The sequence below is a fragment of the Varroa jacobsoni genome, unplaced genomic scaffold (assembly GCF_002532875.2).
Source record: "Varroa jacobsoni isolate VJ856 unplaced genomic scaffold, vjacob_1.0 scaffold_22, whole genome shotgun sequence".
NCBI classification, from domain to species: Eukaryota; Metazoa; Arthropoda; class Arachnida; order Mesostigmata; family Varroidae; genus Varroa; species Varroa jacobsoni.
Window position 1 is genome coordinate 1 of NW_019212924.1, and position 13,281 is coordinate 13,281.

Sequence of the window (13,281 nt, forward strand, 5' to 3'; positions counted from 1 at the left end):
ATTCTTTTAGTAATACTCTCTAATTGTTTCAGTTTCTATATCGGAATCCAGGGCAGGCAATCTTAGAGTCTTAATATTTGTTTACCTTCACCCGGGTGGCATTGCTCTACTGCCGAGAACCCTAGTGGTATTATGAGAGGACCCGTGCAAGGTACAAGTTGTTGATAGGGTAATTTTTCCTTATTTTTTTAAGATTTATGTATAACTTATGTTACAAATCCAGTTGTTTTCTGTCCTGGGAAAGGACTGATCCGCGGAGTCATAGTAAAAGGTATTATCGAATATGTAGAAGAGTGTCATCTCTACGAAATCTATGTCGTCCACAGCGTCCTCCTGTTATGATAATAACAATATATAATAATAATTATAATAATTGTAGGGACAGTCTTTGCCCCCGTCATTTTTCTTCTTTCTATTAAAGTGTGTGACTGGCTTTTGTTGTTAATGATATAGTCTTCTCTTTTTCCCAGTATCGGTTTTCCTTTTTGTTTCCAACTATTTCTTTCTCCCTTTTTATTTTTAGTATGGCTACTACACTACATATGTACATTCACGAGCGCGCGGGCCGGCCGCCGGCATATAACATCATTTTTTTGCCATTGAAATCAGCATTATTTGCATCGTTGCTGTGATGTTGTTCCTCCAGTATGTACCGTCCTTTTTTGCGCAATTTCGTTAAAAATTCGTATTCTTTCTTTCTCTATGAAAGCGAAGTACTCGATGAAGAAGGTGCCACCTGAAAGAAAAAAGCAAAGCAAATTCGCTTACTTTGGTAACATATAGTTCTCTTTCCGAGCCTTTTTTTCCGAGCCAAAACATATTTTTTATTTTAAATAAACTTAAACCCTGTCACAACAAATTTGATATATATATATGCAGTATGCGATTTCAAATGTGACCTGTTTGAATTGAATAAAAGTACACAAAGATTATTTTTATAACCTGAGTTGCAAGCTTACCTCCCGAAGTTGAAAATGATCGTAGACGTCCTTGAGATCATTCATCGAGTACTCCTCTAGAACAACATATTCATGCAGGCCTGGCGAGGCCTTGCGCGCGCAGTAGAAGCAATGGACCTCCATCCGCTTGGAGAGAGGGCCCAGACCGTGACCATCAACTCCCGGACGGGTCTTTACAAACAAGATGTTGAACACCTCCGTCTAGAACACGTAAGAAATCCATATTATCAAATTATGTATTATTAAATTTAAAATGGCCGGAGACTTTTTCCAAGCATTACCAAGTTCACCACCAGTATCCTTTCTTCCTGTAAAATGTTTACTGATAAATCTTGGAAGCTTGAAAAGCCTTTTTCGCCCACCCGGAGATGCTTAAATGTTTCATGTATATCGCAGAATAAAGTTACAGCTCCGGTTTAGATAGCTATTTCATGAATGATAATTAGACTTCATTGACAATCGTTCAAACGATCGTATTTAGCGTAGCTAACATAAGCTTATTAAAGAGAGATATTTAGTATGATAAAGATAGCTTATTAAAGAATCTTAAATTAAGAATTTCGATGAATGTTCCTACATTTGAACTATATTATTAAAAGGTTACCCTAAAATAATTGGTGTGTAGCATTTGCACTCACCTGACACAGGGTACAATAGTACGTGGGCTCACTGCGCGCTTTGCCGTGCCACCGGACGTCCTTGCGTAGTCCACGTAGCCACTCGCGCAAGAGAGCACAATGGCAGAGACTTCGCGCCAACACGTCGCGCAATAACCGAAAGAGCCGTTCGTCTGCCAGCTGTAAATTACGCGCCAAATTCCAGCTGAGCTGTTGCATGGGAACAAGAGAACGGATGCCATGTAAGCGGTTCCATTCGTAACGCTCAATCGCGAGCAGGTACTGATCGGCGCATAGCGGACCCACGTTCCACGAGATGTTATTACACCATCCTAAAAATGATGAACAAATTAATTAAACAAAGGTACAAATAACTAGTACGATACACGTTTGTCCCGGAAATATTGATAATTCATTTTGATAAAAACGTCTCTTTTTTTTTCGTAAGACGACTAATTATGAACCAACACCCTGCGTTGTTCGGAAGCATATTCCACCCTTACAGTTTTTTCTGGAATATCAAGTGGATTTTCAAGGTACTAACCGGCAGAGTACACCCAATGAACGGTGCCATAATTGACATATACAAGATCGCCTGGCCGCTGTGTAAATCGGTAAACAGGTATATGATGAGCTGTTAGATCTTCAGGCAACGGCCACCAGCTGTCTCCGTCGAAGCGGACATGTGCTCGTTCGCACAAGCGGTGCACCTCTCCCCAGTATTCGTGAGGTGTCGCAAACCACTCACAGTCTCCCGGCCCAATATTTACGTTTACTGAACAGAAATTGTTATGCTCCTGGTGACCAGTGGTCCGTGCTCCCGGCACTTTTAGGTGTAATTTCACAGTATTGACTCCAATCATTTGTCGCCCAATGTGCGATAACATATTGCAACCGGATACGACCTTCGTAAAAGGTGGCAGCTTCTGCAGCTCTTGCAATTGTACCCGCCACCGTTTCTCGTCATTAAGATCGACATGACTGCCAAATTTGAGTGTTTTAAACACGGCGCTCTTTTTGGCGCGTTTCGACTTGCCCCCGCCGCCAGCACCTTGAGGACCCCCGACTGTGTTGAACACTCCAAGTGACGAGTTGGAGTCGGAATCGGATAGGTGAGGTTGAGAGCTATTTCCATTGTTGCCTTGCTGCTCTTCGCGCAACTGCTCCTGAAACGACGCGGCTTGGTATTGTGCGTAACGTGATAGCGTACAACGTCCTTTGCCGCTCTCGCAGCGCCACAACTGGGCGCGCCGTTGACCATCCCAGTTTTCGTCGAGGCTCTGCTGTAGTTGGGTTCGCACTTCGACGGGCTGATCAGGATATGCGTCAACCAGGCACTTGGTCGAAAAAAGGCCCAGGTCGAGTTTTAACACTGAGCCAAGATTGCGCACAACCGTGATCGGATTAGAATTACAGAACTGTTGCAACTGCGGCGTAAAAGCTTGCTTCTTATTGTCAAGAAACACGCTAGGCGCCTGAGGCAGGAGTTTATCTCGTGCCAGCTGTGGCGGCCGGGCTGGTGGTCGAGGGGGAGGGCCTCCATAGCCGTGGACGATCGACACGGCAGGCACGCCGTACTTTGACAAGGTCTCTTTGCAACTATGCACGATTTGGTCTGACGTCGCATCACCTCCAAGCAGTTGTGGCACCCGACTCGGAGGTCTGAACGCGATATCAGCTGGCTTACAGCTACGGCTGGTTTCATTTGCATCTGATTTTCCTACAACTACAGCGGCAACTGCTGCATCCGTTTCCATTGGCTCAACATCTTCGTCAGGCAATGGGGGATTAGCAAAAGGGTCCTCAAACACGCGACACGTGACTGCACTAGGTCCAATGCGCAACAACTTGGCAAGCTCGGAGCTCTTTAGCGACGCCACCAGAATCTGCTGACTGGGTCCATCGCTTAGGTCCGCATCTTCGTCCTCGTTAACATCATCGTCGATTCTGCTGCCAACGTCCTTTAGTCTTGGCGCCTTGCTAGTCCCCGTCGCACCGTATACTATTTTCGTGCTTGCAGAGGATGTTGTCGTCGCTGATCCAACAAGGCCATCTTTACAATCTCTTGATTCTTCTTTGGCCCCTTTTGAGCCGACAATCAAGCTTTTATCATCGATAGAACCGTCAGTGTCTGACATCATAGGCTCGTTGGCCTCCTGTTTGACTCCATTTGCTGTTAGCGCGCTGTTCTGCGCGTTCGTGTGCGGCCCCGTTGAACCCGGAGGAGGCTGGGGCACAGCAAATGCTTGTGGGCCGTTAGATATTGACGTCTCTCCCTTCACACTTCCCGCTGGATGCTCTGTATTAGCTTGAAAGGCATATTGTTGTTGCTGTTGCTGCTGTTGTTGCAACTGGTTCTTATGCTGCAACATTAAACGATGTCGACTCTGCAACTGGTGCAACACCTGCCGCTGGTGGGGTATTAGGTTTCCAACATTTGCTTGCAGTTGTTGTAGCATCTGGGAAACAGGTAAATGTTCAGAATCACCAAAAGCACACATATACTTAATCGTCACCATAGTATACTAACTTAAGATACAGTTTTTTTTTGGAAATGGATAAATGCTTATAGCGCCAATAATGCCCGCAATGAACAGTAGTACCTATAGCACAGTAGAGGTTAAGTTCAAATATACTACGAACATGGAATGTATGCGATGAGCTAAAATGAAATACTCAATCTAAAGAGCTGCTAAATTTCAGCTGAATATAAAATGCGGAACTTAACAATTGTTGTGCAGCATTTTAGCCACCCGACACCTAATATGATAATTAATACTTTCCTCTCTTTCGATTTCTAAAACTAATTTAAGACCAAGGCCTGAATTTCCCAAAAGTTTAAATAAATTTTCTCATTGCTCTAAATAGTTTACCTGCATTTCCTGATTAGATAGGTAATACGGAGGTTTTTCCATGCCATTACTTAGCGGTCCATTCATGCCGTTGTACCCTTGTCCGCCCTGAAATCAAAAACCAACGGAGACAACTTCCACTGGTAGGTAAATGCTCTCACCCAAGAATAGATGAATCTTATATGATATTACGTTATTTTCTATATCAGTTTCAATGTACTTCACCTCGACATATTTTTACGATGGCAAAGCATAACCAAGGCAGGTAACTGTGTATGGATTCTGAATGAAATACATTCAATGAGGTGGTTTAATTTCTTACTAAAAACTAGTTGATAGAATAGTCGTTCAAAAACTGTCTTTAGAAACGCAGTATGATCTTTTAGGAAAATAATATTTGCAGCTGTGAATGATCACAGAACGCATGTAGAGTTTGGTTGTCTCAATAACAGTTGATTGTCCAAACGTTAATCATGGATATATTAACCTTCATGAATAAACATTTGATACGTACATACACGTTAGTGCGAAAAAATAGATTTTTTAACAAGGTAAAATTAAAATGTCATGCGTACATCCAAGTTGATTACCGAAAATAATAGTATTAATATAAATGTTCAAGATTTGACAACATTCGAGGATGATCGTAAACACAGCTAGGAGCTCGAATTTGTATACTGGTAATGCACAAACCCTATGAGGTTTTTAAATAAAGAAATGTAAATCAAATTGATATAAAAATATAAATAAATAAAAATAAATAAATAAAATGTATGTGCTTATTCTACTCAGATTCCTTTGACAAGTTTTTTAAGGCTATGAATGTTCTGATTACTGGTACTCAAATTTAGCGTATATGAAACATAACCGAAAGACGACCGAATGAAGGTATTACTTCAATGCCTTCGATGTTAGTAAAAATGACACTTTAGTTGTAGGCCCAGCATCCCACAAAAATGGTTGTGTTCATCAAACTGTTATTGCTAAGCGCGCACCTGTCCATGGTGTCCCCGTTGTAGCGCAGTGCCAAAGGCATGAGCTCCTTTGTGTAACAAACTCTGCTGTTGTTGTTTTGAGGCCATTTCTTGCGAGACCGGTATATTCCAAGCCTCTTCGATACAAGGCAGTTGTCGAGCTGGCTTGCTTCCAGGAGTTCCAGTTCCGCCTGAGCTTGAGGTTCCACTTGAGCCGCCTGGCGAACTGGACGATGACTGTAACTGGCATTGTAACAACTTCATTCGCTGACTCAATACCGCTGCAGACAGAACAGATACGTTTTTTTGTTAGTTTTGGATAAGTTTTTTTTTTTTTTTTACTGTTTCCGCATTACCACATTCTTTATGCTTACAGACGGATTCTTAGATTTACTCGATGAAGAGAGTAATCTAGATAATAACGCGGGAGTTTTGGTTCTGGCATAATATGCTCAGCTGAGCAAAGATCCAGTTTTACAAATTGCATTTCTCTGCATTAACGGCATACTATCTTTTGCGTTTAGGCTTACATAAATCTGGTACAAAGTGAAATATAATTTGAACCGACTTAATGCTTTGGGGATGAGTTTTGTTACTGAGATACACCGTATTCAGTGTGTTAAGCTTATGCAAAGAGTTTGTAAAGGAGTGCCAGATAAGGAGAACTTGAACTGGAATCCTGCAGTGATGTGGTTTTCAATATTGCTCTGGCTGTTTGTCAAATGCAACAGGTGAATAACAGACTAAACTGAACAAAAATGCTTTCGTTTTATATAAATAATGACCGATTCTTCTGAATACGGTTACGCCATGAGATGAAAATATACATGAGTTGTTTTCCATTTTATAGAAAAGTCTAGTGGAAAACGCGTTTTGTTGTTTTCTATTATTAATTCCTAAAATAAGCAATATATATATATAGAAATTGACTTGTTATTACGATTTTATTTTTGATCATAAATAGTACTATCAAAACGTTGATTTTGAAATCACATTCTGCCTTTTCTACAACGAAATGATCGTGTGTTACCATTAGCACAGAGCTGTGATTATTCTTAAACATATAAAAACATATTCAAAAATTTTATTAGCCCTAAATCTTCTGTGAGCTTATTTGTAAACAAAACCTTTAGAAAATTTACAATGTTTCTAGCTATCGCAATAGATTGCCACTCTACTTAAAAAAATTCAGATGTCACACTAATTGCATTGCTTTTTAGACCGAATCGTTCTAATATTATCTGCAAATCTGTTACTTTTTCAGCTTCGTTTTCCTACTTTTTTAATTTAGAAAATAAAAAATATTTTTCTAATTGTGATAAATGAAGTACGCAGATTAGAAGCAATAACATGAAACAAATTTTCAGGAAAGTCTCTTCTTTTCTCTATTTATAAATTGTTTGGAGTCTGTGTGCGAGAAGGTCATCTGGATAAAGAAACGCAATAAAAACTGAAATCTTCTTCAGGGATCCTCTTGACTTCCCTTAAATTACTTCAATAGCTTCATATTTATAAAAATCTGCGTCGTTTTCATATAATGGTCCGTTTCAATGCTAATTATCTTACCTATCTTTTGTTACAATTACCGGTTATCATGGTGGTGACCAAATATAGAATCTCGTGGAAGAAAATCTCGGTTTAGCATTAACTCCAGTCGAACCGCCATCCCGATAGATAGAAAGGAAGAACCGATTATCGACAACAAAAGCATAAAAAGCTAAGCAAAATTATCGTCAGTTAACTTGTCTCTTGTTAACACCAAAAAGTCCGCGTTTTTTTTTTTAATACAAATCCAGAATTATATTTAGCGTAGATCTTAGAACATTTGTGGCTAAAGATCGTGTCCATGTGGACAAGCAGAAGTTATACCCATAACTTCTTAAAAACCGGTGGTTCCTTTAAGTGTATCGAGGGTCCACATTAAAACAGATTTCTTAAGCCTGTCATAAAGGGTATCCAACATATTTCCCGATTAGTCTGCGTGACACTCTTGCCCTGATACAAATTAACGGCATCGCTAGTATCGTAAAACCGCCGCAGATAAGTCTGCTGTAGAAAGAAGGCCCCCAATTAAATCGCTAGTTTAGCATAATACACTCTGGCTAAATTCTGAAACACTCTTTGCTATACACCATTATTCTTTATTCTTAGTACGCACCAAAACAGAGTGTTTTCCTGAAAAAAAAATTGTTTTAGATATCTATTTCCAGTTAGACAACAATATATACAGCTCAAGTTTAGCTGACACACGTATTGGAATCGACTGGAAAATGATATGCGGCTCGGCTCGTACGTACAGATAAGAGGGCAACACAGGCACCGCACCCTCCAAGCTTTTATTAACATTTGATTTTATAGACCGACAACTTCCTATAATTTCTTGAATACTTGTATGTTTTATCCTTAAGCTATAATTCTTTGATGAAATTTACACTATTTCCGAATAGATGTTTAACATTCAACATTTGCAGCAGCTAACTACAAGGGTATCTCGTAAGTTAGGTGATTTCAAAAACTGTTATTACTTTTTATGAAAATGATTACAAGCTGTATGGAATAATTAATTCTTTATTCCCTCTCAAAATCTTTTTAGTCTAACTGACTGCCGAGCCAAACGCTTAAAGCTTTTCTTTAATGTTCTCATCGTTCAGGACTGCGACTATCCTTCTAGGCGAATTATTTAACCCCAACTAGTTGAGTTTTTTTAACGACAGGTTTCCGCTGACTTCTCCCACCCTTGTGACAAGAAGCGGTCAATCGAACTCCATTGAATCAATGAGTTTAGTTGAGTTCTCGGGTAAAGGAAAGATAATATACAGAAAGGACTGGAACAATAATGTTTCTATTTATTTACAGCTTAATTATAAAGTCGTATCTATATTGATATATTTTCATATAAGCCATGAGTTTCAATAAATTTCCGCATCAAAACCTTTGAAACCCATTTAATATATAGGATTGAAATCCCCTTATTAACTTAAAAAAAAGACATACAAACATTCTTGAAAATATGAGGAAAACATTGCAAAAGATAACGAGGTGCGGCCGCTTTTTTTTGTTTACAGAATCTAAATCTTTGAGTTAGACCGTTCACGAATGCAATAGAATATAACACAATCTTACCAAACACAAAAGTAGCATCGCCTTAATAGATTCGATTAAATCGATAATTTCGTCCATTAATTAGAGCTTACTTAGTATTCGTCCTATTATATACGATTACTATTTTTTAGAATAAAGTCGAGATGGACCTTAAACGAATTTCAATTTTGTGTATATCTTAAGAGTCCACAAGAAATATGTAGAAGAAAAAGAGATATATTATTGTATCAACGATTTTTTTAGTGACCAACAATATAATCTTAACAATAAATAAGTAAGAGCTAGAAGTTTTATGTTCAACAAGAAGGAGATGCTTCGACTAAGCAAGCTTGACTTCATTTACGGAAATGATAGAGATTTGTAATCTTAAATACACCGCCCTATAAATGAAAACAACTTGCTCTAGATTACGTAAATTTTTTTTATAGGACGAATGCGATTTAATTCATTATCCCATCTTAAGTTTTTGCTTTTACTGCTAAATGAAATAAAACCCTAAAGATTCTTCTTAAGAGCTTAAAAGATTTAAATTGTAAATAATTTCGCTTAATAAATAACTGAGCGTATTTTAGAAAATCCGTTAAAAAACATGTTTATAGTATTCTTGAAACTTATTCTGCGCAGAACGATATAACAATAATATTTTTCTAACTAAGCGTATATGTTTTTTCATTCTTCCATTGGCTCTCAATATTATAAGTTATCATATGTAATTCCAAGCTTAAACAAGCAAAATTAAAATTTATGCATGCCAGATACCCACTGGGGCTTTCGTGGTGCATCTGATGAAGGTGCTACCCAAAAAGTGTTACTACCATCAAAATAGCATTATATATTTTTGAGTTGAAATACACCAATTTCCAATGCAGCTGAGTTCTTTATTAGGGCTCTATATCTTCGTGCGAATATCGAGCATTCTGAAAGCTGCAACATGAAAAACATGAAACTGGTACTAACCACGTAAGTGTGAGGTGGATGGCTGTTGTTGTTGTTGTTGTTGTTGCTGTTGTTGTTGTTGTTGTTGTTGTTGTTGTTGTTGTTGCTGTTGATGTTGGGGGCCCTGTTGAGGCTGCATCGTCTGTGGTGGCGGTTGAGGGGGAGGAGGAGGTGGTTGTTGGGTTAATGGTGCGCCATGCGGAAGGCCCGGAGGGGGGCCTAGTGGGGATCCCAAATGCACCTGATGATGGCTGGGATGATGACCACCGGGAGGTCCACCGGGATGCATGGGTGGCCCATGGGGACCGTGAGGATGTCCATGGCTGTGACCGCCTGGTGGAGCAGGGGGGCCGATTGACAGCTGAGAAGACGGTGGAGGCGGAGGTGGCGGCGGGGGCTGGGGGCCATGGGGACCACCTCCGTGACCACCACCAACACCAGCGGCAGCAGCAGCGGCAGCAGCAGCAGCAGCAGCAGCGGCAGCAGCAGCAGCAGCAGGGTGGCCAGGATGACCAGGATGGCCTGGGTGATGACTTGTATGAGTGGGGTGGCCTGGGTGATGGCCCGGGTGGCCTGGGTGATGGGGGTTGGCCACCATTGACGACTGCATCATCATGTCAGCTGCTTTCGTAGCCTAGCGCTGTCGTGTCTAAGCGATTCTCGCCATCGCGACTCGCTTGTTTGGCGCCCAGGCGGCCACTGTGGCCGCGGCCAGCGACCACCCAGCCACAGCCAGCCCAGCAGCCGAACCTCTTTTCAATAACTGCCGGCTGAGCGCGCGGCCATGGCCCCGACCTGATAATGCCAAAGCTCTATGCTACTGCTCCCCTCCCTGTTTGTTGTTGTTGTTGTTGTTGTTGTTGTTGTTGTTGTTGCCGCTGCTGCTGCTGGAGTAGCAGCAGTTGTAGTCAACAGCAGCAGAAGCAGCAGCAGCCGTTCAGATATAATTTTCAGCGGCGATACTCTGTGATTTGTTGCACTTAGTTCCGGTTTGTTGTTGTTTTTGTTCGGTGCACTGTTATAGATTGTCCCGCCGCTGTTGTCGTTGCCGTTGATGATAGGGCAGCAAAACGCGTTGAGAGTTAGTGGACGGGCGGACGCCCTGCAGTGCCCGCGAATACACACGGCCACAAACAAAAGGTTGCTGCTACTGCTGCTGCTGCTAGTGCTGAGATGAGAACAAGCGACGTAAACGTCGCCGACAGACGACAAGTTAGCTAGTTTTCGCGAGTTTTCCCTATAGTTTTCCCAATTTCGATGTTCTACCGATAGCGGCACGGATTCGATTACATCCCTGTCTCCTGTACAAGCTTGCTGAACAATCCGCCTCGTAGTGATCCTTCCGTCGAAACAAAAGGCAGCAAACCCGCCTTGCAGACACTGGCTGTTTAGCCCCGTGGGTGGGCAAAGTGTCCGTCGGCCGTCTGGCTCGTAGAGTTTCCAGCTCGAAACAACATATATACACATATACAATAACTAGCGGGAATTATAACTGGTCGACCAGTTCACACTGTGTAAGATGTAGTCCAAAATGGGCGCTCGTTCACTGTCACCGGAGCCTCCGTCGATGGCAGGAGGTGAGCACTGGCGCTCTGTTAAGAACCAGCCCAGCTGCGGGAGCGACGCAGCGAGTGCACAACACAGCCACACTTTTTCACCGTGATGATATTCAACGAACAGCACAAAATACGCGAAACTACTGCACAAACACCAGTCGCATTGCCATCGCTGCGACGACGACGACGACGAAAATGATCACCACCACCCGAACTACGAACGGACGGCAGCAGCAGCGCCCTACAGACAGACGGACGACAAAAACCAAACACATCCGCTGCAGCCTAAACACCAGCAGCAGCAGCAACACCATCAGCACTGCCAGCGGTAGCAGCCACCTCAGTAGCAGCAGCAGTCTCTATGCTGTTGCTGTTTGCTGGCTGGCCGCTGCTCTGTCAGCGGCGGCCACGACGGCTACCGCCGCCGCCTCCTCTGCTGCGATCGCTGTATGGTTTTCTATGGCTCACTCCCCTCATAACAAGCAACAACGCACACAGGGGCTGGCTGGCGCCTGCTTGCTGCTGCCATTGCTCTACCACCGCTTGATGGAGCGAGCCGAGCTGCCTCTGCTGCTGTTGATGCTGTGAGGTGGCCAGTGAGTGCTGTGCGAGTCGACGAGCCAGCTAGGCAGCACCGAACGCATGAGCGACTGAGACTAACCGAGCTTTCGCATTGGCTTGATGGAATTTGACGATATCAGCTCGATGGTCATCAACGCACACAGGCACATCGCTTTGCGCTATCTCGATGGCGCTCGCGCTAACATAGTCCGCCATCTTGGCATTCATTATTCGGCACTGGCGCCAACCGCCGAATCACGAAAAGTGAAGAACGTCGTTATCGCTGTTGGCAACTGCAGGTTATAGATGACATTTGGCAAGATTATTAGCCTGATATATGTAGATATATACGTGGCATACGCACATACCAATATATTACTTATGATTTGTAACAGCGTAATATCTTTTTAGTTTTTTTTTTTCGTTTACGAGAGTTTGAGGATTACCTTTGCGTACGAGACATCGCCACGGCCAGCCTTTTCCGCGTGGATTAAGTGTAGAACCCGGAGGCGGCTGATCATCCTGCTTTCGCCCAGACGACTGCCCATATTTTGAATACTTTTTCTCAAATCTACGTCAGACCGACCCGAATCTTCTATCACTATTATTATTACGATTTCACAGCAGATTGGTGAAAAGGATTAGCAGGTGCTTATCGGGTGAGTTAGTCGGAACCATACAATGGGTGCTTAACGTCATAAACGATATGCTTCAAACGGAGAAAACCCCTCCATATGTCCTGTGGACCCAATATTAAATCAGGCAGTGAATAATTCACCAGGACAGAGATGAACATTGTCTCGTTGCTGGTCACGACGAAAATTAACAAAAAGATTGATCACGCGCGGGGAAAAGAAAGAGAGGGATAGAGAAATGGGGACAGAGGAACAAAGAAGTTAACATTGAACAATGGTAAATAAGAGCGCAAACGCCGAAGAAAGAACTTCGATATTTAGAGTCGACGAAATATAGATGGGTATTTCATACATGAATGTGATTATAAAATTCAACTCGATCAAAAGTTGCATACAAATTTGATCACAGCATAAGTCATGAAATATGATATTTTCTGCTTTTTTGTGTTAATTTGGTTTCATTATACATCAAGTTCCCTAACGATATATATATATATAACATATATAAATATGACAATTAGTACTCAGCAAACATTTACCTATTAGTAAAATATGCTTGAGGAATAGGCTAATCTATCAGTTCATTTGTTTGAAACCTTCGGGTACCTTTGCATCTAAAATTTGATGGAGCAAATTTCGTTGCTTTATTATTCGGTTAGGTTATCATGAATAGATAACACTATTACTGCTTGTTTTCCACTTTGACTTTTACATGAAATACTGGCGGAAAAAGGAATAATTTTCAGGACCAATCGTCAATACGGGCTGAATGACAAACAAATCTTCAATTCCTTTACGAGCAAATGGAAAAAAGGACGTAAAAGGTCCAATATGAGCCAAGGACATTTTATGCAGATTTTGCATCACATTTGCGATTCAGCTGAAGTAGCTTAATAGAGCATAATCATTTATCGAGTAGGCTTGAAGTCACATGGCAACGTTAGCTCTAGAAAGATCCAAATGATTTAGTGGCACACGAAAAGTTTAGCTGAAATTGTTAGTCGATAGTTGGTGTAGTTGGAAATAATCTAAAACAGAGGATGATTAAATATTATACATATTAAATCTAATGTACATGCGGAACTTCTA

The 13,281-nt window shown here is 41.7% G+C and overlaps 1 protein-coding gene across 1 annotated transcript; it reads right to left on the reverse strand.

Annotated features, from left to right (window-relative positions):
• Window positions 1-476: 476 nt before the first annotated feature.
• Window positions 477-11,992, reverse strand: LOC111273953 (uncharacterized). Its single transcript, XM_022855988.2, has 7 exons — window positions 9,462-11,992; window positions 5,424-5,683; window positions 4,450-4,536; window positions 2,121-4,035; window positions 1,598-1,908; window positions 960-1,160; window positions 477-736 (listed from the first exon to the last, which is right to left on the reverse strand). The coding sequence occupies exons 1-7, from the start codon at window positions 10,054-10,056 to the stop codon at window positions 701-703; spliced, it is 3,405 nt and encodes a 1,134-aa protein (XP_022711723.1). The 5' UTR covers window positions 10,057-11,992; the 3' UTR covers window positions 477-700.
• Between the last annotated feature and the right edge of the window lie 1,289 nt (window positions 11,993-13,281).

Coding starts and splice junctions, on each gene's coding strand:
- LOC111273953 (XM_022855988.2), bottom strand. CDS start 10,056: ATGATGATGCAGTCGTCAATGGTGGCCAACCCCCATCACCCAGGCCAC. Junction 5,684..9,461: donor ATCCACCTCACACTTACGTG/GTTAGTACCAGT, acceptor TTCTGTCTGCAG/CGGTATTGAGTCAGCGAATG. Junction 1,909..2,120: donor TCATTGGGTGTACTCTGCCG/GTTAGTACCTTG, acceptor CATCATTTTTAG/GATGGTGTAATAACATCTCG.